At 39.9% G+C, this 24620-nt stretch overlaps 1 protein-coding gene across 7 annotated transcripts in view; it reads left to right on the top strand.

Moving 5' to 3' along the window:
* Positions 1 to 24620, top strand: part of FNIP2 (folliculin interacting protein 2) — a 121114-nt gene that overhangs the window by 45411 nt on the left and 51083 nt on the right. For 6 of the 7 annotated variants that reach the window (XM_067551816.1, XM_067551815.1, XM_067551813.1 and 3 more), the window contains exons 4-16: positions 1290 to 1390; positions 1505 to 1576; positions 2746 to 2846; positions 3021 to 3110; positions 4345 to 4416; positions 5183 to 5312; positions 10153 to 10354; positions 10935 to 11023; positions 15501 to 15647; positions 15811 to 15980; positions 19915 to 21277; positions 22672 to 22828; positions 24202 to 24402. In XM_067551816.1, coding sequence (XP_067407917.1) covers positions 1290 to 1390; positions 1505 to 1576; positions 2746 to 2846; positions 3021 to 3110; positions 4345 to 4416; positions 5183 to 5312; positions 10153 to 10354; positions 10935 to 11023; positions 15501 to 15647; positions 15811 to 15980; positions 19915 to 21277; positions 22672 to 22828; positions 24202 to 24402 — 2895 coding nt within the window. Of the gene's footprint in view, positions 1 to 1289; positions 1391 to 1504; positions 1577 to 2745; positions 2847 to 3020; positions 3111 to 4344; positions 4417 to 5182; positions 5313 to 10152; positions 10355 to 10934; positions 11024 to 15500; positions 15648 to 15810; positions 15981 to 19914; positions 21278 to 22671; positions 22829 to 24201; positions 24403 to 24620 lie in introns of those variants that run through there. The other variant, XM_067551818.1, reaches the window with a different exon arrangement.

Below are 24620 nucleotides of genomic sequence, written 5' to 3'. Positions count from 1 at the left end.
TGCCATCAGTGTAGATGTACCCTTAGGGTACATGGATGCAAAACAAAAACCCAGCGGCAGTGAATCTCAGAGCCTGGATAAACTGACTCAGCCTCCTGTTGTGGGACTAAAAATAGCTGTGTAGACATTTTGGGCCACAGTTGGAGCCTGGTCTCTGAAAACTGGTGAAGAAGGAGGGTCCACACTGCTATTTATAGATGAAGCTCAAGTCAGACGCTCAGGCTCTGAGACTTGCTGCTGTGGAAGTTGTTTTGCTGCATATATATACCCCTAGGTGTTACCTTAACAATAGGCTTTAAAAAAAGCTTACAGGCGGAACTGACTTTTTAAAGTTCAATTTCTGTTTTTATTTTTTTCTGCAAAATCCCGAGAAGCCTGCCATTGAGTAACTGAATTTTTTAAATTCAGTCAGAGCAAGGCAGCTAATTCCACAGAGCAAGGTCTGTAGCTTTTATGCACTTTTCTAGTCTCCTTAAAAGTTCACAAATGAGATTTTAAGCTACTGATTTCAAAAGAGGACATTCAAGACTCAGAAAAAAGTTTTCTACTTTTTTAACTCCTATATGCCTCTCTAAAAATGGCTGGTGTGAATCTCCTTTAACTAGGCAAACCTTTGTCTTATGCTAAGAGACAAATGAATGACTTCATGTGGATTGGGTTTGTTTTGAGGCATTTAAAGGAGGGTGGGATGAAAAAAACTATGCTTATATTAAAATTTTAAGTTACTACCTTAACTCTGGTGAGAACATATACATAGGGAGTCGATCCTCTTTCTGGTAGTAAATCTTTAGAATGTAGTAAGAAATAGGACTTCTTTAGTTTACTTTTTTTTTAAATTGTCATTCTAAGTATATTTTGCTGTCTAAATGAGTTAATTTAGACTGGGGAGGGTTTTTTAATTTTAAAGTAACACTTAAGGGTCGAGACTCTTCAGACCAGAAGTGCTTGCAGTACTTATACATACATCCTATAATAAAGAAATGTTTATAATAAAGGAATGTGGTTGGGAAATTACCTGCTTCTGGGCCAGCTGCAGAGACTGTGTGTGGGTTTCTTCATACCTTTGGGAGAGCCCATGCAAATAGGAATTAGTGGGCCTCTCTAATGAGCTAAATATAGTATGCACTGTAACTGTATGTACACATTGCACAAACACCAATTGGTATAGGCTGCTCTTCATTGGGAAGCAGAGATGACGTGTATTTCACATTCAAAATTCAGTACTGCTGCACACTACACTAAAATAGCACAATGGGTTATGATTGGCTATTTTCCTCACTTGTCTATAGTACACCAGACCAGCCTCTGATGTCAACATGCTTGGAGAAATGATGTTTGGATCAGTGGCAATGAGTTACAAAGGCTCTACCTTGAAAATCCACTACATACGGTGAGTGAGTTTCCTCTTCTAAGATTATTCCATATTGTCAAATGCTTAGAAATGGGGAAGGAGATGGTACTGGAACTGTTGAGTCACTGAGATGATGATTGTTTATCCTTTCAGCTCTCCTCCGCAGCTTATGATAAGTAAAGTGTTCTCAGCCAGAGTGGGAAGCTTCAGTGGAAGCACAAATAAGTAAGTTAGGTTGTTTCCCCTGTCTTTTCTCTCGTTCTCATTTTAGAGTTCTTCTGGCACTGCTCCTAAGGTTGGCCAATATAAAACTGGAAAGCTCGTAAAACCAAATGACCAGATCTCTGCTGGCAGTGAGTGAAAGGAGTAAGACTATTTATGACAGTGGTCCCCCAACTTTTTACCTCATGGCCCCTACTCCTCCCACTTTCCCCTGAGCTGGGGCAGGGAGCCGGGCACTGAGGCATGTGCTCGGTGGCGGGGCTGGGGCAGAGCGGGGCTCCCTCCCCATCCAGGGCTGGCCTGGGTCCTGCTATGCCCCCTGGAAAATTCCTCCACATCCCCAAAAGTTTGGGGAACTCTGGTTTATGAGCAGTATTCATGTGGTGAGTTCTAGTTGTCCCGAGAAGGGTTGTTCAGGGTATGTCTACGCTGGAATAAATGATCCAGGGCGTGGCAGCGGCTGGCCCAGGTCAGCTGACTTGGGCTCCAGCTGCAGGGCTAAAAATTGCAGTATAGATGGTCAGACTGGAGCTCAGTCTCTGGGACCCTCCTTCCTGGTGGGGCCCCAGAGCGTGGGCTCCAGCCTGAGCCCAAACATCTACACAGCAATTATACAGCCATGCAGCCCAAGCATCACGAGCCCAAGTCAGATGACCCAGGTCAGCTGTGGGTGTTTAATTGCTGTGTAGATGTGCCCTGTAGACCCTTTAAGTGTGTTCAGGATGAGCAATGGGTGAAATTCAAAGCTTAGGGCCTGGATAAATATTCAAAGGCTTTGAGTCTTAGTGACACCTTCTCTCTGCCAACCGGTTACCTTTTTAAATGTAATGAGGAAAGTGTGTATATATTTTTCCAGTCCTCTTTTGCTCCTTCATAAATGGCTGATATTTTGCTCTGTTCCTCTCTGCCCCCCCAAAAATCACTGTGGGCAGAGATCAAACTTGGAAAGTTAGTTAATTCCAAAAGGTACTGTCTTAAAGTTTACAGTCCTCCCGAATTAGGGAGTAGTATTGACCATGATCTATTTTTCATGATATCTGGTATCATATAGGAAAATCTGCTACTCCTTGAACTTGGTTGTGAAGTTAGATTTACATAACAAAGCAAATAAACAGAGTGTAGTTTGATATTCGTGATGTTATCCCCTTTCTTAGAAATTTCTTCCTTTTTAGTTTGCAAGATAGCTTTGAATGCATCAATCAAGATCCCAGTCTGGGAAAGTTGAGCTCTAATCAAAATGGTTTGGGCCCTTGCCGTAGTGGAAGTAATCTAGGTAAATATTTATTTTATTTTATTTTATTTAAAAAACAAAACAAAAACCTTTTCTTGAGGAGACCATCTGTCTGTTTGTTTTTTTTCTGTTGAATTATTTTTCCCTACATTGTCTTTAATAGTTTTTTGTTTGTTTGTTTTTTGTCTTGCCCTCTCTGTGTGTTGCTGTTTTTAGGTGTGTTACAGCTGTGTAGCAGCAAAGTGCTGCAAGGTGTATCTGAAGGAGGCCCACTCCGGCTCATCCGGAGCGCTTCTTTCTTTGCAGGTTTGTGTGGAATGCTGAGCACAATGTAACCCACGCACCCACAGTAATCCAGCTCCTTCTGAATCTTGGCAGGAGGTCCATAATTACACTCTAGAAACAAAGGGCTAAAGTGATGAAGATATGGATGATAGGCACATATTGGCTTTATATTTTGACTCAAACCTTCTTGAAATTCCAGGCTGCATTAAATTGCTTCCTGTTCTTCCCTCCCACCTCTACCACAAGTTTTCATGTTAAGGAAACTTCCTAATGTAATGTGTTATTCAATAATAAATAAGCCCTTATATTTCTAAGAGGATTTATGTTTCCTGGTCTACACTTGGTCTCTTGCTGGTGTGCAGTTCCCTTTTGCTTCTTTCTCTCTTTGCTTTCCTCCCATATTTTTTGACCTGTGGATTTTATTCGCTTGACAGCAACTCTTTAAGACATTGTTGAACTGAGTTTTGGGAGCTTTAAGTTGTGATTTTACAATATTAAAGACTTAAATTCAAAAGTAGCATTTAGTCTCCTTTACATACAAAAGGATGCTTTTACAGGCATGATGATGACTCATGCCCTTGGGGAAACCTCAGCTCTAATTGATCTGGTTGAGTGCAAAAATGAAAAGTTACTTCACTTCCCTCATAAATCTTGCATGCTTCATAAGTTAAGTGAATATGTGCTACTAACACTTAATGGTGATCCACACTGGACTGAGTTTTCACTGCATGCTGGAAACTTGCCAAGCATAGTGGCTAACTAAAAACAACTGAAACTGATACTCCGCTTCTTATACAAAGTATTGTTTGTTAGCCTGTTCAATGCCAATGACCGAACAAAAATAAACTAAATCAGGATTTTCAAGAGTGACTAGAGGTTTTGGTTGCTTCTATTTTTGGGTACTCCACCTGAGACGCTTTCAGGGTCCTGATTCTCAGCTGTATGATCTTTCAGTGTATATAAACTAATGTTCAGATTCCTACAGGTACTTAGAAGGTATTTTCACCTAAAATAAAAAAAGGAAATCAACTTTACAGCACAAGTAATGTTTAGTATTGAAATATTGCATGCTATCATCTCTTCAAACACTGTATTTTTTTTTATCTGCCCTCGCTCTGTTGACATCACTATTGCTTAAATTAACTGCACTAGATACAACTTTACTGTTGTGTGGCCTTTAAACGTAAATTTTGTTTAACATTGACAGACAAACTGAGGCAGCATGTAATGTTTTCTGTTGATCTGATCTGTTTAGCACATAGCACACCTGTTGATATGCCTAGCAGAGGGCAAAATGAGGACAGAGACAGCGGAATTGCTCGGTCAGGTATATGTATTTCTTTTTCTCTCATTTGATGAAAGCAAAGCTTTTACCATTCAACAGATTCAGGTTTTGCCCAGCCAGTGGGGTAAAGTTCAGATATCACTGCTTGTAGCACATCCATCTGAATTTGTGGATCTGTTGAGCAGTTCCTTCCCCTGTAAACTAAGTTTCTGCTCACCAGCTCCACCGCTAGGGCATGCTTTTCCCCTTCTCCCCTACAAATTAGTAAGAAAGGGGATGTTGTGTCTTGTGATGATCTGCCTTACCAACATTAACTCATTTGATTCTCAGTTTTGTAGTACTTCAGCCGTATGAATTTATAAGCTAGGGAAGAAATCAGCAGGAGAGTTTCCACTAAAGAAAGAGGGGAGAGGATTTTTTCTCAATGGAAGAAAAACAGTGTTGGATGGGCTGTCTGTCTCATGACTGGCAACATCTTTTAGGACAGATGGCTTCAGAGGAGTACAAAGCCAGCACAGATGAGAGAGAATCCATCAATGTACTCTCCACTACATATAACATTCTGGTCCTGTTAAGAAAAAAGTCTTCTACTGTGTTAAGGCAGCAAGAATAGTTAAAATAATTATGGTTTCATCTGCTGGGAATGACTCATACTAAAAGGAAAGCTACTGTTCTTAAAAAAAAAAAAAAAAAAAAAATATTTAGAAAGTCAATAGGCAAGAATTATACTCATGTTAACCTGGCCAGAGGGGCAAGTATTGTTTAATCAGCACTCTACAAAATGTCAATGCATGTGCTTTTTTGACAGCATCTCTGAGCAGTCTCTTGATTACACCGTTACCATCACCAAGCTCCTCATCCTCCTCTTCCAGTAGCTACCAGCGCCGCTGGCTCCGAAGTCAAACAACAAGTTTAGAAAATGGAATCATTCCAAGGTGGTGAGTGGTGTGAGCTTCTGCTTGCTGGAGTACAATAGCAATTGGGCTGCATTTTTGCTGAAATTGGCCAAGCCTCTGTTCTTAAAGGGACAAGTAGATTTAAAAAAAAAAAAAAAAAAACTTCCTAGTACAGTCTGATCTCTTTTACATACTCGTGTTAAGTGTTACTTAAGATAATTACAAATGAATGACTTCAAAATGAGGTTGAAAATGAACACATTTCAAATGAAGGACTATCCTTTGTCTCTGAAGCACCCATTCAAACAAGACAATTAAACTCCCAGCTGTTATTAGAAGAACAGAGCTACCTACTGATATGAGGGAGAATGTAATAACATCAGTGGCACATTTCTATTTTATTATAACAAACTCTGGTTAGCGACTAATTAACAAAACTTTGGTGCAATAGACTGTGACAACTCTCTTGGCAGGTAGAGGATGCCTCAAGCATGATTTTGGCACAACTTGAAAAAAGAGAGCTCTGAGCCAAATCCAAAAGCCAAAACTTGTCTTTTATGACTTCAGTACATATGCCACTGGTCTGATGAAAACATCATGGGGCACATCAAGGCTACCTCTCTGCCCACTCACACATGGGCCTGCGTGTGTGCATGCGTGCACCCAGACCTGGAGCCAGTGAACCCCTCTCTGTGCAAACTAGGAACGGTACAGAGTTGGTTCAGGCTTCGGCAACTGCGTCATTCTTTCTCCCCTTGCCTGCCAGTTTGGTGGAAGTTACCTGGAAAAGGGCATCCAATCTAATGTTGTATTATCTTTTCAATGAAGCTGGGGTCAGCCATTGCCAGGGAGCTGCGGGTGCTAGTGGCTGATAACCCTGTCCTCTTGTGGATTCTGGGGGTTCTCCAGGCTTATCCAAATGCTCCCATGGCACTTACCAAGGAGATGCAAAGCCCACTTCTCCCTGATGAGATGACATAGTTGATTCTCTTATGGAGATTCCATGTACAGATTTCCCACATGAAAAGCCCCCTCCGATGTTTTTTACCATTGGAGGGGACAATTAGTGCAATGAGTCATTGGGTACCTTAATAAATATACAAGTTAAACAGGATAAATGTACTACAAACACCTTGGAAGAACCATTTCCATGCCCCTTATTTGTGTTCCATTAATCATTGCTACACACAAAAATGTTGGATGCTATGCTACAGTGGCTTTCTTTTGGTCTGTGGGCCGAAGAAATTATCCTGAAACCCACCATATGAAAAAGTGATCTCAAAAAAGCTAATGAAATAGCTTTTAGACAAAGCACAATGCATTAGTTAATTAAATTGTGTTCAATTTAGATCATCTTATAGTTATCAGTTAATTTAGTGTAAAAAATCCTTTTGATTAAAATCTCATTTAAAACATTTTTTAAAAAGTTCATTCTCAAATTTTCAGTGTTTTTGCAGCTGAAAGTGGTAACTTATTATACTTAATGGCAAAATTTAAGCCTGCTTGCTGAACATCAGTTTCTCTGTTCTCGGTGTTGTTTGTGCAGTACGCAGCATCATAGTCTTTCTCCAGAGGTAAATAACTTCTGTGCATTTGCTTTTATCACAGCCATAGTAGAGAAGGAAATTGCACAAAAGTATTTTTGATCCAATAGTTAGGCTGTCAGACATTATAGGTGTTCTGTTCAGACATTGATTTGTTATCCAATCAAGTACCATTGGGATTGAACGATGGGATTTTTGTTATTGATCTCAATGGGAGCTGTATCTGTGCTATAATTCATACAGCCAAAATTGCACAGCATCTGACTGGTTTTTAAATTAACTATGCAAGGAAAATAAAACTTCTATCTACAATTCCATATAGTCATATGGCAGTCAAGCATAATTAGCAGCTTTGTTGAAAAGGGTTCTCACACAATCAGACTTCAGTTTCTCAATCTCAGACTCTGGGAAACTATACAAGAACTCAGTTTACAATGTTTCTTATATGCTGACTTACTGTCCCTTTCACAAAGTCCATGGGAATTTCTATCTTTGCACGAAGGTCACTAAGGAGTTCAAATGAGGTTATGTTATCATCTTGAGCTCTTGTTTCCCACAAACTGTTTTCTCTTTAGTCCCTGGAATCATACCTCTGCGGTGACAAATTTAGTGTATTTAACTTATCAAATAGATCAGCCAGAAAACAGTTTCTGCTCTAGAATGACTTTCCGAAAAAAAAGCACAGACCTCAGTTCAAATAGTCAGCTCAAAACATCCTGATAGTTGCTTTACGGTACTCTGGAAAAGGAGACATTGGTATCTAAACCTCATCTCCTTGCAAAGTCTGGTATGGAGACACTCATCTTGATAACAGTAACCCAGTTTATAACCTCTTAAAAAGCAGAGTTAAGATGAGGGACAATTTATTTGAAAGTGTCTCTCTATGGCTAATGCAATGAGTCTACTTTATAAGTGACTGAACAGTTTTGACTTGTCTCATCTTTTTGCTTGTCTCAACTGAAGCACAGTTCAGACGGATTGAACTACATCTTTCTAATGTTTTCTTTTTTTTTTTTTTTTTTTTTTTTTAAATTGAAAATGCTAAGAATTTACCAGTAGTATTTTTAGAGATTGGCACAATAACATACCCTCTGAAAAGTTATTTTAGTTCTGCTAAGTTCAATAACTTCTGCAAAGCCAGCAACATCAGTAGACTCAGAGTTGCATTACAAACATTTTTATTTTCTGGTGTGGCTTTCTGGCAATCATTTGGGATTGCACACAAAAGACCACTTAATCAAATTGGCATCTGACAGCTCTATTGGAGACTGGGTGTATTTAAACTATGCAGGATTACTCTCCTCACCTCCCTAAAACATGACTTCAGTAGCATGGATAATGGATAGTAGGACAGACAGACAGACATGCCAATTACATGACACTCTGTTGTAGCAGTCTGGTTTAAAAAAAAAAAAAAAGCCTTAAAGGCATTCTACGCTGTATTTCAGACAGAAGTAGCTTTTTGAAAAGCACTGTTCTGATTTATGTCAGTTAATATCCTCCAAAAACTCTACTGGCTTCCTGGCATGTTCATTATGAGATATATGGGTGTTTTATTGCAGGGTAGACATAGTCTCAATGGCATTAGAAATTCATTGTGGTCAGTAAATGTGGGGGTCAGACTAGCCTGGAAAGGAGCAGCTACCAGTAAGTGATCATTTAATCTCTTTTCTTCTTGGCATCTGCATCTTGCACTGTAGAATCTAAATTTTCCTTTAATAAATTCTCTAGTTGTTATGGCTGAGACAATACCCAACAAAAAGTAAACAGAGTTCAGCTGTCTGCCTGGATCTGCCACAGTTCTGAAACTTGTGAACTTTCTCATCTTTATAGGATGTTAACCCTAAAAACTTAATGTCAGCATAGGTAACTATTCCACTATTCCACTTGCAGGAAATTGAAGCAATTTTATGAAGGTCTATCTAGACATTCTGCTGTAAGCATCATCTCATTTTGGTGTTGAGTGAGCTGAACATAGGAGATAGCCATCACTTATTTTTTTCCAGTCAGACCCTAAGTATATATAAAGTCAAAAGCTAAATAGTTTTTGTTGTGGACCACTAGCTTCCTGATTTCTGGCTCCAAACAATTTCTGATGGCTTGTGTCTCTCTTGATCAAAGGACTGGTGCTGCATCCAGAAATTTCTGCATGCTGTACTCACACACCATGGAACTGCCAGTGTCCAAGAGATGGTGCCTGGAACTTAATCACAACTCAATCAGGAGGGGACCCATGGCTGGTATTGGGTCATACCTTACAGACTGAGAGGTCCTGCAATAGTCCATCATGGATTTCTGTGGTTTCCATTGAGACTACTTTGTGCAGCTGCCATGACTTAGTTACTGCTTGATTTGCGCAATAAGCAAAGCCCTAAAGTAAAGGGCAAAATTACTCCTTGGCATTCGGGGATGCTGCCACAAGATAGAAAGGAAACAGAAAGGATTCAAAACAAATACTATGTTGTCACTGCAAAAAAAAAAAAGTATGCATTTTACATTGAGAGAGCTATCCAGATGATGTCACATCCTAGCAGAGATGAGGCACAGGCAGTTTTTACCTTGTTGTAGGTAGTTGAGGTCAACACAACACCCCTACGCACGTGTGGTTTACCGACTAGCTACATTGAGGTAAAAAATGACTGTGTGTTGTCTCCACATTTTATGTCTAGATACCTGACTCAAGTATCAAGGTGGTAGTGGTTTGTCTTCAATAAATTCTTTTATTTCTTAATTAGTAAGCTCCTTGGAGAAGATACTTTTGTAATCACTCTACAAATAAATTCTGCCATGAACATGGGTATGTGAATTGAGTGACAGGATGGGCTTGCAGTTAGGAAGCTGGACTGGGACTCAGTGGAGCAAGATTCAGTTCCCAGATCTGGCACAGATTTCCTTTATCTTCGGAAAGTTATTTAATGTGCCCTGTGATTTAATTCCCCATCTGTAAAATGGCAATGATAGCCCCTACCGCACAGAGGTATTATGATAAAATCATTAATTCTTATAAGGCATTTGGATATTATGATGATGTCAGTCATAAATACCCACACAGAAGTGTTTGCAGGGGTTTGGTTTATGGGTGCTATTCCTAGAAGGAAGCTTTCATGAAAAGGTGTTTTGCCTTTTAGCAAAGCGTTCCATAGTTTGAGTTCTGCCACTGAGAACATTCTGCCGCCTGTGAGCAAATGACATTTTAAGCAGGGAAGCAGATGGGGGCAAAATTTTTGCAGAACATTGAAGGAGACTTGGAGGTATGGTTAGAATCCCTTGCTAACATACAGAATAGACAAACAGGCAAAACACACAGCGTAACTGGCCTACCATTTCTGTCATTGCAGGTCCACTGAAGAGACTTTTAGCATAGCTGATGAAAGCTGTAGTTCCAATCCTGCAATAATTCGGAGGAAAAAAATTGCTATCAGCATAATTTTCTCCCTGCCTGAAAGAGAAGATGCGCAGAGGAACTTCCAGGATTTCTTTTTCTCTCACTTCCCTCTGTTTGAATCCCATATGAACAAGCTAAAGAGTGCAATTGAAAAGGTACAGAATGCTAGTCAGTGGAGTATGAAAAATAAGTGCCAAGCAGGGATGGAATATTCTAGAGCCTAGAATGGCTTCAGCCCCGATTATTTATTTATTTTTGCCTATTCTCCCATTTAAATAGTTTTTCAGGACCACAATTCCTCTCTGGAACTGTGTCTGTGTCTGTGTCTGTGTCTGTGTCTGTGTCTGTGTCTGTGTCTGTGTCTGTGTCTGTGTCTGTGTCTGTGTCTGTGTCTGTGTCTGTGTCTGTGTCTGTGTCTGTGTCTGTCTTCTCCCATTTAGATAGTTTTTTAACTGGCTGATGCATTGTGGGAGAGAATGCACGCTTGCTTTGAAAGGGATGGGAGCAGGAAATTCTTACATTCAGCTCTTGCTCTCCTCCCTCACCACACCTGGTCATACATTCTAGATTGGTCCTATCCAGTCACACAGGGATGTGGAAAGCCCTTGCTATCTGTCCTAAATGGTCACATAGCATTGGGGCTAGAGCCACAGTGTCTGTTCATCAATTCAGACATGCTGATGAAGCTTTAAAGGTTATATAAACTATTTTGCATTCTTTTTGTTTTTCTTCAAGGCCATGATCCTCTGTAGAAAAATTGCAGAATCCAGCCTAAGAGTACAGGTTTATATCAGCCGTATCACAGATGCTCTGGGAGAATTCAGGTGAGCCGTTATTTCACTGTATTATAGGAGGAGCTGGTAGCCCCACCTAAATTACCTGATATTTCCTGTTATAAGACCCTGTTTTTTCAGTTGCTTATAACTTTTGCCAAACTGTTATCATTTGGGTTTAATTTTTCCAAATTAGGTGTCTACCTCAGACTGAAATATGTTTTTGAAAACTTCAGCAAAAATGGTTCTGCCATTTCTGAGAGTGACAATAGGGGAAAAGGCATTATATTCCTATTTTAAAAAAAAATCTTATAGCTGTTGTGCTGAGAAACCTGAATGCTTCCCTGTTTTGAAGCAAGTACTAGAAATTTGGTAGGGGGGTGGTACCTTTTGCCGTCCCTGTGAAAATGTGGCCAGTTTATAAGCCTCTGAAAAATCTCAGTTCACACATGCTCAGAAGAGACTTGTTAGTTTCATAACTAAATGCTCTCTTCAGGGCTTTTCCTGCCAACTGGACCGCATGTGAACCATCCTCACAGAGCAAAGGAGCATGCTTCTGCCCACAGACTGAATAGGACTTTCCTTGCAATGGCTCCCCCAGGCTGCAAGAGGCAGCTGTGGTGTCACATAGTGGAACTGATGGCAGGGAAGACTGTTTCCTGTGCTCTCAGTGCCCCTCCATCTGTCCCTCCCTTCACTCCCTCAGCCCGCAGCTGAGGAGGAGAGGGAGGAGCTCAGCTGATCGGAATGCTGAAATAGAAGGAAGGAGGCAGGCAGGAACTGGAGGGTGGGAGTGGAGGAGGTGATAATGGTTGAGGGTGGATAGGAGCAGAGGGAAACAGACCGGCTGGGGGAACAAGGGCAGAAGGGTCCATAACCATTAGAGAACACTCCCCTCTGACTGAACCCAGGAACCATGAGCCTAACAATCCTCTGCTGTCAGCAGATAGCTGTGAAATCCACTGGCAAAGTGTGTGTCTAAGTCCTCTCTAGTGGCTTGTCCATACAGAGGATAACAGCATATTACTGCTATCAGTTACTTTATTAGCGTAAGTGGTATATCTATTCTGTGGCTCTAATGGTCCAAATCTTGCTGATGATGCAGAGACCCATTACATTTTAATCAGGCCTTGCCTCATATGTATTCAGATAGTCTTTTAAAGTGCACAGTTACATACTACTTTTTCTTCAAGACCTCTGCTTCATTTAAAGCTCAGCATGGACTGGGAATGAATCAGGATTATATAATAAAGGAGTTTGTTGCCAATAGGGCCCCTGCTTCATTACTTCCAGAAAGTTGGAAAATGTGTAGTGACACAGGCGGGGGTGGCAGGAAGAGAAACAATGCTCCCATGTTTAAGGCAGTTGAATGCTGCCCTACAGGACTAGATTTTATTCCGGCCTATGCCACAGAGTTCTTGTGTGGTGCTAGGAAAGCCATTTGAACCAGCTGTTCACAGGTGGTTACTAATTGTGTGTCCCTCATATTTTGGGTGCCTGACTTGCGCCCTTGGGACCTGACATGCAAAAGTTCTGAGCATTTAGGTCTACAAGTGAAGTCACTGGGAGCTGTGCTTCGAACACACACAATGCTAAATACCGTGAAAGGTCATGTCTTAGGTGTCTCAGATTGAGTACCCAAAATTAGGGGTACTTTTGATCTTAATCTCTCTGTACCTCAGTTCCTCATCTGCAAAATAGGGGGGAATACCACTCCCTAACCTCACAGCGTGTGATGGAGTTTACAAATGCCACACTAAGGCAGAGGAAAGGCTGGAGCAGTACTAGGCCAGGAAAGCTCTGCCCCATATGTGCTCCTGGGGAAAGGAGCAGTATATAAACAGCTCCAGCAGCTCTACCCAAGGGTGAGGAGAGAAGCCATTGTCTGGAGGGAGGATTGCCTTGCAACAGTAGGAGAAGGAGCCCTTAATAAGAAGGTCTGGCTGTGTGTCTCTACCCTGCTCCTTGAGACATCATCCCAGAAGTATGGAGAACCATGTGCAGGGGCACCAGTGGGTTGCCTGCATCAGCCATGAGACTTTGGGGTTTGAAGCAAAGCGTTATAACTCAGTGATAGCCATGCCCCCAAACTGAGGCATCCAATGTGGTCGGAAGTGGCCGAGGAGAAGGTGAGCAGGAAGTGGGCTGAACGCAAACCATTCCGTGCTATTGTATCCTCAGGATCCTGGACCAGGATCCCCTGCGAATGACAGATTCCCCTATGCCTAGCCCTGGGATGGGCAGGACCAGGGGTTATCAGCAAAGGAAATTGACTTAGCTTCAACTCCATCCAGGGATTCAGGACACACTGACCTGAAAGAGCAACTGAAGTCGTAGGCCCTGACCACTAGGCCTGCTGACAGAAAAAATGACGTATAGAATTTGTGAAAATGAATCAGTGTTGTGAAGCACTCATACTACAGTGATAAGCACCATAGAAAAGCTCCTAAGGAAACTAATAGCTCTGTTTTCAGGGCAGGGTTTGAATAGAGTGCAGAAAATCAGGCCGTTGAACAATGAAAACAAAACAAAATATTGAATATCATTAAGTGAGAACATCTATCTTGTGCACTGAAGGAGGCTGGGGTCCAGTGGAAAATGGTATATGATCATGTAATTAAAGAGACTATCATAATTCATACACTCAAGGAGGCCCAGTTAAGGTTTCACATGTAACCTTAATTCTGGCATTTTCTAACTTCTTGAGTACTTGACTTGACAACCTTATTGTTCTTTGAAAGTAGTTCTTAGTATGTAACTGTAAAATATGAGTGTTACACAATGGATTTGATTTTTATGACTTCTTTGAGAGTCAGTATAATTTGTCCATTAAATCCAGAGGTTATCTTCTGAGCTTGGTTCACTACCTAAGGGGAAAGGACCATCAACCTAGATTTGACTTTTCCCCCCGATATCATATTTTCCCATTGTAGCAATTTTCTGCTATCTTATGCCAGTAGCTTTCCCCCCTAAGTTCTACTTTCATCAAGTTCTCCTCTTCTTCCCTTTCTATCCCCACTCTTTGTTTCTCTTGTATAGCATTGATACACTTCCCATCTCCACTGCAAAGGAAAAAAGGATATGAAGTTTAAAACAATATACATTTTAAAACATACATACTGTAGGTAATGGATTACTATAGGTACAATGGCTTAGATTCCCTACAGAGCCCATCTAAACCTTTTTTAAATGCTCATTAAAGAATAATGAGCCCTAAAAACTCAGCCTTCACACCCTTTAGTCCCAGAGGCAAGAGACCAAACTGAGGCCATTCATACCACACCAGAACATGTCTTAAATAACATGCTTAAGAAAACTAATTGTTCTCATCACAGAATATAAAAAACGTTTTTAGCAAATTTTAATAAGTAAATTGTATACAGATAACTTAAAATGGGCCTAAATAAACAGAGATCAAAGGTAAAATCAATTTATGCAAAAATCCAAGGAAAGAAACTAAACACACACAAATTGAATTATATGTTTACATTGTATGTATCTGCATCAATTGCCTGGGGACACAAGGCTAGATTGCTCTGGTAAATGGAAGTTTTAAATGTAAGATAGACAGAACATTTTGTTGTAAATTTTATCATGCACTAATCACGCACAGACCATCAAAAAGTTTAACCAGATGATCTGGAAAGCCCCAAACTTGTCAATGCACTGAGATTGTTTCTGAATTTGCTAACTTGTGAAGATTTGTATGAAACTCTTAAACGTGTAGAAGCCAATAATCTCTTCAAATAGAAATTAACTGTGGATTATGCAAATCTGTTTGGAATTATACTAGAGGTATATTGGCAGCCATTATTGAAGATGGCTGCCATTTGTAATGAGTTTGTGTTTTGCTATCAACCTACCCATCAAATCATTGTATGTCTAAGATTGCACTTCTAGAATTGCATGTTCAATGTATTGACTAATCATCTGGGCATATTTACTCAGTTGATTGTTGCATAATCAAGATAAATCAAACTGCAGATTTCATTCAGAGTTAAACTCTTATAGCGTAGTTCTTCAGTCTTAAAGGTGCTCTTGAAGTCTCAGTTGTCATCCTTTGATGACACAATATACCAGAAAGTATGATGAAATATTGATGGTCTATGAAGCAGTTGCTGAATAAAACTAACCTATTGAACTTGGCGCATCAAATTTTGATTCATTAAAACATTGATGTTTAGTCCAACTGTTTAATTTGTGCTGTGATGAATTTCATATCCTCCTTAGATATCCTTGCATACTCAGAGGAATGCTTTCTTTGTCAAGGAGAATTACAATTGTATTGATTAGAATATTTTTGATGCACTTATTGTGCATCTCAGATAATGTAGTGTCCTACAGAACACCTCTCATTATGTGAGTGGAGCCTCTGAGTACAGAGAACCTATGTAACTATTAGAACCCCTACAGATGTTATAAAAAGGATTGAAGAAATGTTTTTTTTCTTCTGTATATTTTTGCAACCACACTCACAGGTTAACAGCTTTTTTTTTCTTTTTTTTTCTTTCTTTCTGTCCTTTGGTAGACTTACGATCTGGAACCTGTATTCAGTTCCAAGGATCACAGAACCTGTGTGGCTTACCATGATGTCCAGCTCTTTGGAAAAGAACCAGCTATGCCAGCGCTTTCTTAAGGAATTTACACTTCTGATCGAACAGATCAACAAAAATCAGTATGCTTCCTCCTCCTTCCTTCCTTTACCCCCACAGAAACTTGTGTTCTAATGCATACAAACATAAAAGGAAGGACACAGACATGAGCATACACGAAATTTTTTTTTTTTTTTTTTTTCCCCTCCTGGTATCTCTTATTTTTGTTGTATTTTCTTTCTTTAGGTTCTTAGCTGCTTTATTGACTGCAGTGCTGACCTATCACCTGGCGTGGGTCCCAACTGTAATGCCAGTCGACCATCCTCCCATAAAGGCCTTCTCTGGGAAAGGCACATCGCAATCTGTAAACCTGCTGGCAAAATCGCATCCTTATAACCCTCTCTGGGCACAGCTCGGTCAGTTGAAAACCTTAAAAAAAAAAAATCTGGTATAAAACAGTTACTAAACATTAACCTATTTAATTGAAAGGTAGCACTTTCCTAGATTTGCATACAAATGCATCAATGTATATAGAGACACATTTTAAAAAATACCTCATAGGTAGGAGCTAGGCAAAGGCAGACAAGATTAAAACTTGTACTTTATCTGTAAACATGTTTACGGTGGTAGGGGGGGTTGTCAGGGAGTTGGTCCCAGCTCTTTGATTCACTGCCCAGCCCTGGTCTGACATAAACTAAAGCTGCTACCAGACAGTGTTAGTCTGCCAGTGGTTTAGATCCCATTAGGGACCCTATGCCAGTGAAGTATCATTATAGTAGAGCTCTGGGAAAGGGAGGCTGGACGTGAGAGAGGCACAGGGCCTGACTGCAGTTTAGATGGGTAACCAGAGAGTTTCCCTATGCCAGGGAAATTCTCTGCTGGGCATTAGCAATGGGATTACAGCCCCTTTGCTCCATCTCAGTTGCACAAAGGGGTAATAAACTGGCTAGAAAATCTGGCCCTAAATCCTCAGATGTGGTGACTGTCTTCTATCTAGGGCTACGGTAGCTGACTATATATCTTGATAAATGGAATCCAGTGGCTTCTATATAAGAAGCATGTGAATGAGAGCTGACAAAAGTATGAATAAAACTGCCCGTTGTAAATCTCTGAAAATTTCTCCACAGAGCCAGTGTATATGGACATGAATGTTGGCAGATTAGATAATCACATGCATAAAATCTCACTCTCAAAAATTCCACTACCTGGCCAAGCCCTCGCCTCTCAATTTTTTTCTCTTACACATGGTCTGTCCAATGTAAAGCAATCCACAAAATTTAGTGAAATTCTAAAGAAAGCAACTTGAATAACAATAGTTCTGTGTTGGTATCATGAGCCTGCTGCTTATCATCTAGATTAGTTCTGTTTGGTTCTTTTCGAGAGAAACTGATCAGCAGCTTCTCTGGCACTGAGGATTCCTAGCTCCACTATATGTATTCGTGGTTGGGAGTTGTATTGCTTTCTTGAAAAGAAACAATTTAAAAAAGCTACTGAGTATTTGAGGAGAGAAGTGAGGGACTGTGAGTTTTGGGCTTTGGGCAAATGGGAGCTGGTTTGAGCAGATCAGAAGCTAAGGATGAGGAGTATAGAAGCTGGCTGGAGCGGAGACAGAGGTGCCTGTTTGCGCAGTAGATCTTGTTGTCTCTACCAAGAATAGCTGTCAGTAATTCTACAGGAAAAGAAGGGAAATAAATTGCTACCCAAGCTCAGAACTGGTAACAGGGAGTAGGGTTCAGTAGGAAGATATTAGTTTCAAAAACCCAGACAAATTCTAAATTGTTGAACACAAAACATCTCAGTTCTTATTTATTCTCAGGTAGCACAAAAAAATGAGTTCAGGTGTTTATTGTAACTTACATCAATATGAAGTAAAATGTTGCCCCCTGGTGGTTCCCTCTTCAAAAGTCAGTGTGCATAGTACAAAAACAACCAGAGTTCTGTGGCACTTTAAAGACTAACAAATTTAATTTTTGTAGGCATAAGCTTTCTTGAGACTCAGCTCACTTCGTCAGATGCAGAGGTAGAATGATGCAGTAAATAGGAAACACAGATATAAAAGTGCATAGAGAACAATGGGGGAGGTGGATGAAAGCCGGGTACTTGAGGGCTAATGACTGACTGTCATTAGCCCTCAAGTACCCGGCTTTCATCCACCTCCCCCATTGTTCTCTGCAAACCTTAGTTTTTATTTTAAATCTTTATATCGAATTGTCATATTATTATTGTTGCTCCAAGACTCTTTTTTAAGTAAATTATATGCATATAATACTAATTTAGGCCTGAATCCTGCAAGCAAGCATTTGGTTTAATGTGCCTTTAGTCATAGAAATGAAAAGGAAGGGACCTCAAAATGTCATCTAGTTCATCACCCCGTGCTGACGCAGGACCAAGTACATCTAGACTATCCTTGACAGTTTTGTCTAACTTGTTCTTATAAACCTCCAGTGATGAGGATTACAAAGCTCCATTGGTAACCTATTCCAGTACTTAATTACCTTGTAGTTAGAAAGATTTTCCTAATATCTAACCTAAATCTCCCTTGCTGCATCCTCTTTATAGCAGCCTTTAACATGTCTGAAGGCTGTTATCAGGTCCTTCCACCCCTTTCTCAAGAATAAGGTTACACAGTTTTTCTAACTTTTCCTCATAGGTCAGGCTTTCTAAACCTTTTATCATTTTTGTTGCTTTCCTCTGGACTTCTCAATTTGTCTACATCTTTCCTAAAGGGTAGCTCCGAGAACTGGACACTGTACTCCAGCTGAGGCCTCACCAGTGCCAAGTAGAGCAGGACATTACCTCTCATGTCTTGCATATGACACTCCTGTTAATACATCCCAGAATTATATTAGTCTTTTTAACAACTCATATTGACTTATATTCAATTTGTGATCCACTAGAACCCCCAGTTCCTTTTCAGCAGTCCAGCTACCTAGCCATTCATTCCCATTTGTAGTTGTGCGTTTGGTTTCTCTTTCCTACGTAAAGTACTTTGCACTTGTCTTTTATTGAATTTCGTCTTCTTGATTTCAGACCAGTTCTCCAATTTAACAATGTCTTCTGAATTCTAATGCTGTCTTCTATGGTGCTTGCCACCCCTCACAGCTTAATGTCATCTGCAACTTTTATAAGCATATGGTCCACCCTATAATCCAATTGAATAGTAGCAGATCCAGGACAGACCCTTGGGTGACTCCTCTTGATACATTCTCCCAGTTTGACAGTGAACCATTGTTAACTACTCTTTGAGTACAGTCTTTCAACCAGTTCTGTACCCACCTTAAGGTAAATTTCAACTAGACCATGCTTCCCAAGTTTGCTTATGAAAATGTCACTTGGGACTGCATCAAAAGACTTACTAAAATCAAGCTACATTGCATCTGTTCCTTCCCCCCATTAACTAGGCCAGTAATCCTATCAAAGAAGTAAATTAGGTTGGTCTGGCATTATTTGTTCTTGACAAATCCTTGCTGGCTATTACTTATTTACCCTATGATCCTCTAGGTACTTAAAAACTGAATATTTAATCATTTGTTCCAGTATCTTTCCAGGTATCGAAGTAAGGCTGACTGATCTGTAATTCACCTGGTCCTTTGTTCCCTTTGTTTAAAGATAGGTACTATGTTTGCCCTTCTGAAGCCCTCTGGGACCTCACCAATCCTCCATGAGTTCCTGAAGATGATCGCTAATGGTTCAGAAACTGCACCAGTTTGTTCCTTAAGGACCCTAGGATGCATTTTGTCAAGCCATGCCAACTTCAGTACATCTAATTTACCTAATAGTCTTTAAACTGTTCTTTCCCTATTCCCTATATGCATAAATTTAATCCTGTTAGTATCTTTTTAGGATTGAGGCTTTGATGTGGTTTTTATTTCTAGAAACTCTATTAAAAATGTCAGTTGGGCTTCCTGTTTGTTTGCTTCTGATTTCCATAGTAGTTGTGTTCAGTTTATGAATAAAAGGACTTATTTTCCTTGTCTCCATTTCCAAATGAAAATAACATCTTGTAAGCTCTATTTTGTAAAACAAAACTTCCAATAGTGTTGAGGTGACAGAGGTTTAATGCTAGCAACTTCGCATTCATTATCAACCCTATGAAAACAAGCCAGGGTGCAAATAGAGGAAATCTGTGGGTTTAAAAAAGAAAAAACTAATATTTCAAACCTCCATTAATTTACTGAGGAAAAACATTTTTAAATGATTTTAAAAGGAACTGCCCAAATTATGTAGGTAAGTGTATGTTCTTACAAAGAATGCATTGAGTTAAAGGTATCTGTTTTCCATTCCTGAAGCTTGTAGTTGTAACCACATACACATTTGTGAAGTACCTGTTTCCCCTATATGTTTGTGTAGGTGATCTGTATGGTGCCATAGGCTCTCCCGTTAGGCTGACACGGACTGTGATTGTTGGAAAACATAAGGAATTAGTTCAACGTATTCTCTACGTTCTAACGTACTTCCTGCGGTGCTCTGAGCTACAAGAAAATCAGCTGACCTGGAATGAGAAAATTGGAGAGGAGGAGCAACTGCTAAACGGAAGCAAGATCACAACTGCATTGGAAAAGGGAGAGGTTGAGGAATCTGATTATGTGGTTGTCACTGTTAAACATGAACCTGCTCTTGTGCCTCCAGTCTTACCTCAGAAGAATGGTGGAAACCAAAGCAGTAGCACTGTGAGGTATGTCAGTAAGCCAACAGGAGAGCTCGCTGTGCCAACATCCTCAAAAGAAAAGAATGAAGAAGTAACAGGAAAGGCTGATCAGAGCTCTCAAGCACCCTGTATTGCATTAAAAGACGGCACAATTGGCAGTTATGAGTCTAAAAGAATGGTGGATGACCGTAGAAAAGGGAAGGTAGTTGATGATACAGGAACTGTGTCCTACCATTTTGAAGAACAAATCAAATCAGAGGATTTCATGGATGAGTTAAAGAATAGCAACCAGACTATGAGTGAAGTATCAAAAAAGCCATCTGACAGGTCACCTGCTGTACCATGTCCTGAGAGGCTTGTCACTAGGAGTCCTCATTCAGAAAGAGTCACCTTCAAAATTGGAAGTTCTACATCGTCAGAGTCAGATTTAGAAATTCGCCAGAGGGAAATGGATGAAAATTTTAGGACAGTCAAAAAAAATCTACCAGTAATGAGCTGCACTTCAAGTTCACCAAATGTGACTGCAGAAATGTCCCAGAACCAGCAAGACACTTCCAAAGCCTCTCTTAAACCATTACACATTAAGCATAATATCTGTTATGCACAGATTCCATCTTCTGACGCGAGTGCAAATATGTTTGATGAATATTTTGCTGAGGGTAACAGAATTCAAATGAATGTAGCAAATACTTCTACTCTGCCTGACTTGTCGGATGAACCACTTAAATCGTCTGATAACAAAATAGAAACTGTAAAACCAGAAACCTTAGAGGAAGCTAGAACTCTGCGCTCCAAGAATGGGGAGCGCCATTTACTTGACTCTGTTAAAACAAGTTCTGGTGTACAGGACTCTGGCCAAATAGTCACTGAAGATGTCCCCTATGGGGATGCTGGAAGGAAAATCTCCTTCAGAATCGAAGGGGATATTCCTAGGAATGAGAGTTCAGATAGTGCACTTGGAGACAGTGACGACGATGGTGCTTCGTGTATCTCTGATCTACACCCTCAAGGCCATGTCAGCAATAGGCATGAAGAATTTACAGAAGTAGAACTTCCTCTGCCAAGGTAAAGAATGTATTTGAGTGACTCTAGTACCAGCTGGGGTCAAAAGCTGTTGCTACCCAAGAGCTGTTCAGTGATCTGTGAAATACATGGGGTCTCACCTCTGTTTCTTGCTGATGTATCCATACTGTAAGAATTGCTGTTGCCCCTGGGTCCCTTGTTGGCAGTCTAAGCTAAAGGCCAAGATTGAGTAGGATGATAAACTGAATTCTTTTGACAGACAGTGAGTTGTATTTGATAGGGCTTCTTTTATCAAATATTTCTGGTCCTTAAGCGGGGCTGAGACGCATGCTGGTGTGGTGGGGAGTGTGCATAGTTACTGCCTTTGCTTTGAATTGAAAGCATCACTGTCCATCCAGCATGAGCATTAAATTCACTTACTTAAAAACAAAACCAAACAAAATAACCTCTAAGATTTGTCTGGAGTACTTACATTAAAGTTACTTTTAGTATTTGCTTGAAGTCACTGTTTTAGTTAGGCAACAAAACAATTTTCATTATAACATCTCAGTCCCCCACCCCTCTTTTACCACATAAGCTCGGAGCTGTGCAGGGAAGTCGTTGTCTCCAGACAGAGCTCTACTAACTTCACTCAGTCAGTTATCTGAGCTTTATTATTATTAGGGTCTTAAACTTGCACCCTTGACACTGAAATGGTCCATGTTTGTCCTCTGGCAGAAGAGGAACATTTGTGAAAGTTTGAGCAAAATACTTTCCTCGCCCTTTTGAGTTTTGGGAGAGTAGAAAATAAACAATTTTCCCCCGTTTAAAAAATAATTACTAACTGCACAGATGGCTGAATCTCAAATTTAATGCAGGCATAATTCTGATTCAAGACTGATGCCTTTGCTTTGAGACTGCATATGCATTTAGTTAATGTTTACTGAACCAAGCAGTGAACTCTCAAGCTCAGCAAGCCAGCTAGCTGCAGAACAGGGAGCTTATATATTCCACAAGGCATAATGGTTCCAGCCTTGTCTTCTTTTCTTAAAATCTAGGAAACTAAAATGTTCTGACTGTTTAAAATTTAGTCAGGAAATGTTAAGGTTCCTATGCTAATACTAAATCTGCTTCATTATTTCTCTTTTCCTCGTGTGGCTTCATTTAGTACTGCTTAATTTTAGATGCCAGAGGACTTGCTATGTAAATTTAAACAGGCTACAGAACCAGGCACATAGTAAACCTGAGGGCTAGTTAATGTCAAGTCTCTCAACAACATCTAAATGTAGTCTGTCAGATAAGAATTGCATCAGTTTCATGTATTTGGAGATCTTGTGACAAGTGTATTATGCTGACAATTTCATCATACTTAATGTGCCTGTAGGAGAAGTTGTGAGAGGTCTGAAGGGTGGCTATGCTCTTGACTTTTGAATGGGCTTCATATTCTTCTGTTTCAGATCCAACATAATCAGCAATCCAAGTGTGAAAAACTTTGGAAGGTCACTTCTCGGTGGTTACTGTCCCACATACGTGCCTGATCTGGTACTGCATGGAATAAGTAATGATGAAAAACTCAAACAGTGGTTATCAGCAGATCTGCTTCATGCAGTGCATGTAGGTTTCATTACATTTTTCAGAGCCACTGACCTCTAATAGTAGGAATTATATGATCTTACTGAGAACATATTCTAGATGGAGAAAAGATAGAGGATAGCTACTGTTCAGTAAAACCAGTTGTTAATGACCAGTATGGAGACTTCACACTTCTTGTCTCTTGGAACATATGACACCACTCCAAACCCCTGCCTTAATACTATGTGAGAGAGAAGCCCATTCAGATAAGATTCACATGTGCTCTTTCATTTGTACTGAATAAGTTTTATAACCCAAAAATAAATGGGAAAAAACCTGTTATTCTCTATTTGCAACTTGAAAAGTTGAACAGAACTATACTTTATAATAGGAAAATATAATGTTGAAATGCTTCCCCCTTCAGTCAAGTTAACAGGCTGACTGCATTGCAATTTACACAACTAAGATGATCTGCAGATCCCTGGAAGCTTGTTAATGCAGTAGTCCCCTACTACAGTACAAGTTACTATGGAGATGAGGAATCTTGTAGAGACTGAGATTTTGCCAGCCATTAGCACAGATGACTGACTGCAGATTGCAGTTGGCCATTAAGCATAAGCTTCACTGTGTTAGACCATGTCTAAAATCACTGTTTTTTACCCTATTTGTAAGCTCAAAACAAGTAATTTACTGTAACTGATTTATCACTAAATTAACATTTATAGTTGTACAGTAAATACTGATTAAAGATTAACAAGACCTAGTGGCAGATATTAAGTGCTTTTAGTTATCTCTACTAGTGCAGGAAATAAGCAGTAAAAAGAATCATGCTTCTCTAACAGACTTGTTTTTAATTGAGCAATGAAATGCAATTTTTTCCACATTTACAGAACAGAAATTTGACTTTGAAACACACAGGCCACAGCTTTAGCCTCCAGTGTAATATTTTGTGGTGTGACGCCTGTAATAGAAAGCAGTACTAAAGCTGCTCAAATAGCAGCTGGAGATTCCTTTTATATAAAGGAATTTCCAATTAGTATAATAGCTGCCTTTTTCACCCCCACCTTTAAAAAAAAAAAAAAAAAAAAAAAAAAAAAAAAATCAAATCAAATCAACACATCTGACTTGCGTATTTTTATTTTGGCCCGCAAATCATGTTTGTCTTGTTAGTTATTTCACCGTAACAAAATCCAATCCAAATTCTCCACAGTTCTCATGTTTCTTTTATAAAACTTAGTTTTTGTTTAAAAATGTTTGATCTCACTTCTTTGAAACTCTCTTCCCACTTCATCATTTCCCTATTCCTTCTTCACACCAGCAGCACTTAAGTACTAATGAAGCCTTTTAGTGTCAGTTGTGAACATCAGTTGAAAATGTTTTGAATAGCTTGTTTTCCTGTTTTGTACCTATTACAGCATCCGGTACTAGATGAGCCCATAGCAGAAGCTGTCTGCATTATTGCAGATACAGATAAATGGAATGTACAGGTGGCTACAAGCCAGAGAAAGATGATGGACAACATGAAGTTAGGCCAGGATGTCTTGGTCTCCAGTCAAGTGTCCAGTATACTGCAGTCCATTTTACAGCTTTACAAACTCAATCTCCCAGCTGACTTCGTAAGTATTTATGAACAACTGTGGCTAATGAGAATTGTTCAGTCATGTTAAATTGGTAGAGCCTTCAGGTATTACCTACTTGATTTTGATTCCATGAAACAATTTAGTAAATGTACTACATGTGCACAGTGCAGCTAACCTACAGATACATTACACATAGAAGACCACATTAAAAGAACATTAAGGCTGCAAAGTCAAGCAGTCGAGCTAGTAAATGC

Source organism: Emydura macquarii, unplaced genomic scaffold (genome assembly GCF_026122565.2).
Source record: "Emydura macquarii macquarii isolate MOO-44397 ecotype Brisbane River unplaced genomic scaffold, CSIRO-AGI_Emac_v2 contig_1363, whole genome shotgun sequence".
NCBI classification, from domain to species: Eukaryota; Metazoa; Chordata; order Testudines; family Chelidae; genus Emydura; species Emydura macquarii.
Note: the sequence above shows the minus strand (reverse complement) of the source record. Positions and strands in the feature narration are given on the sequence as shown.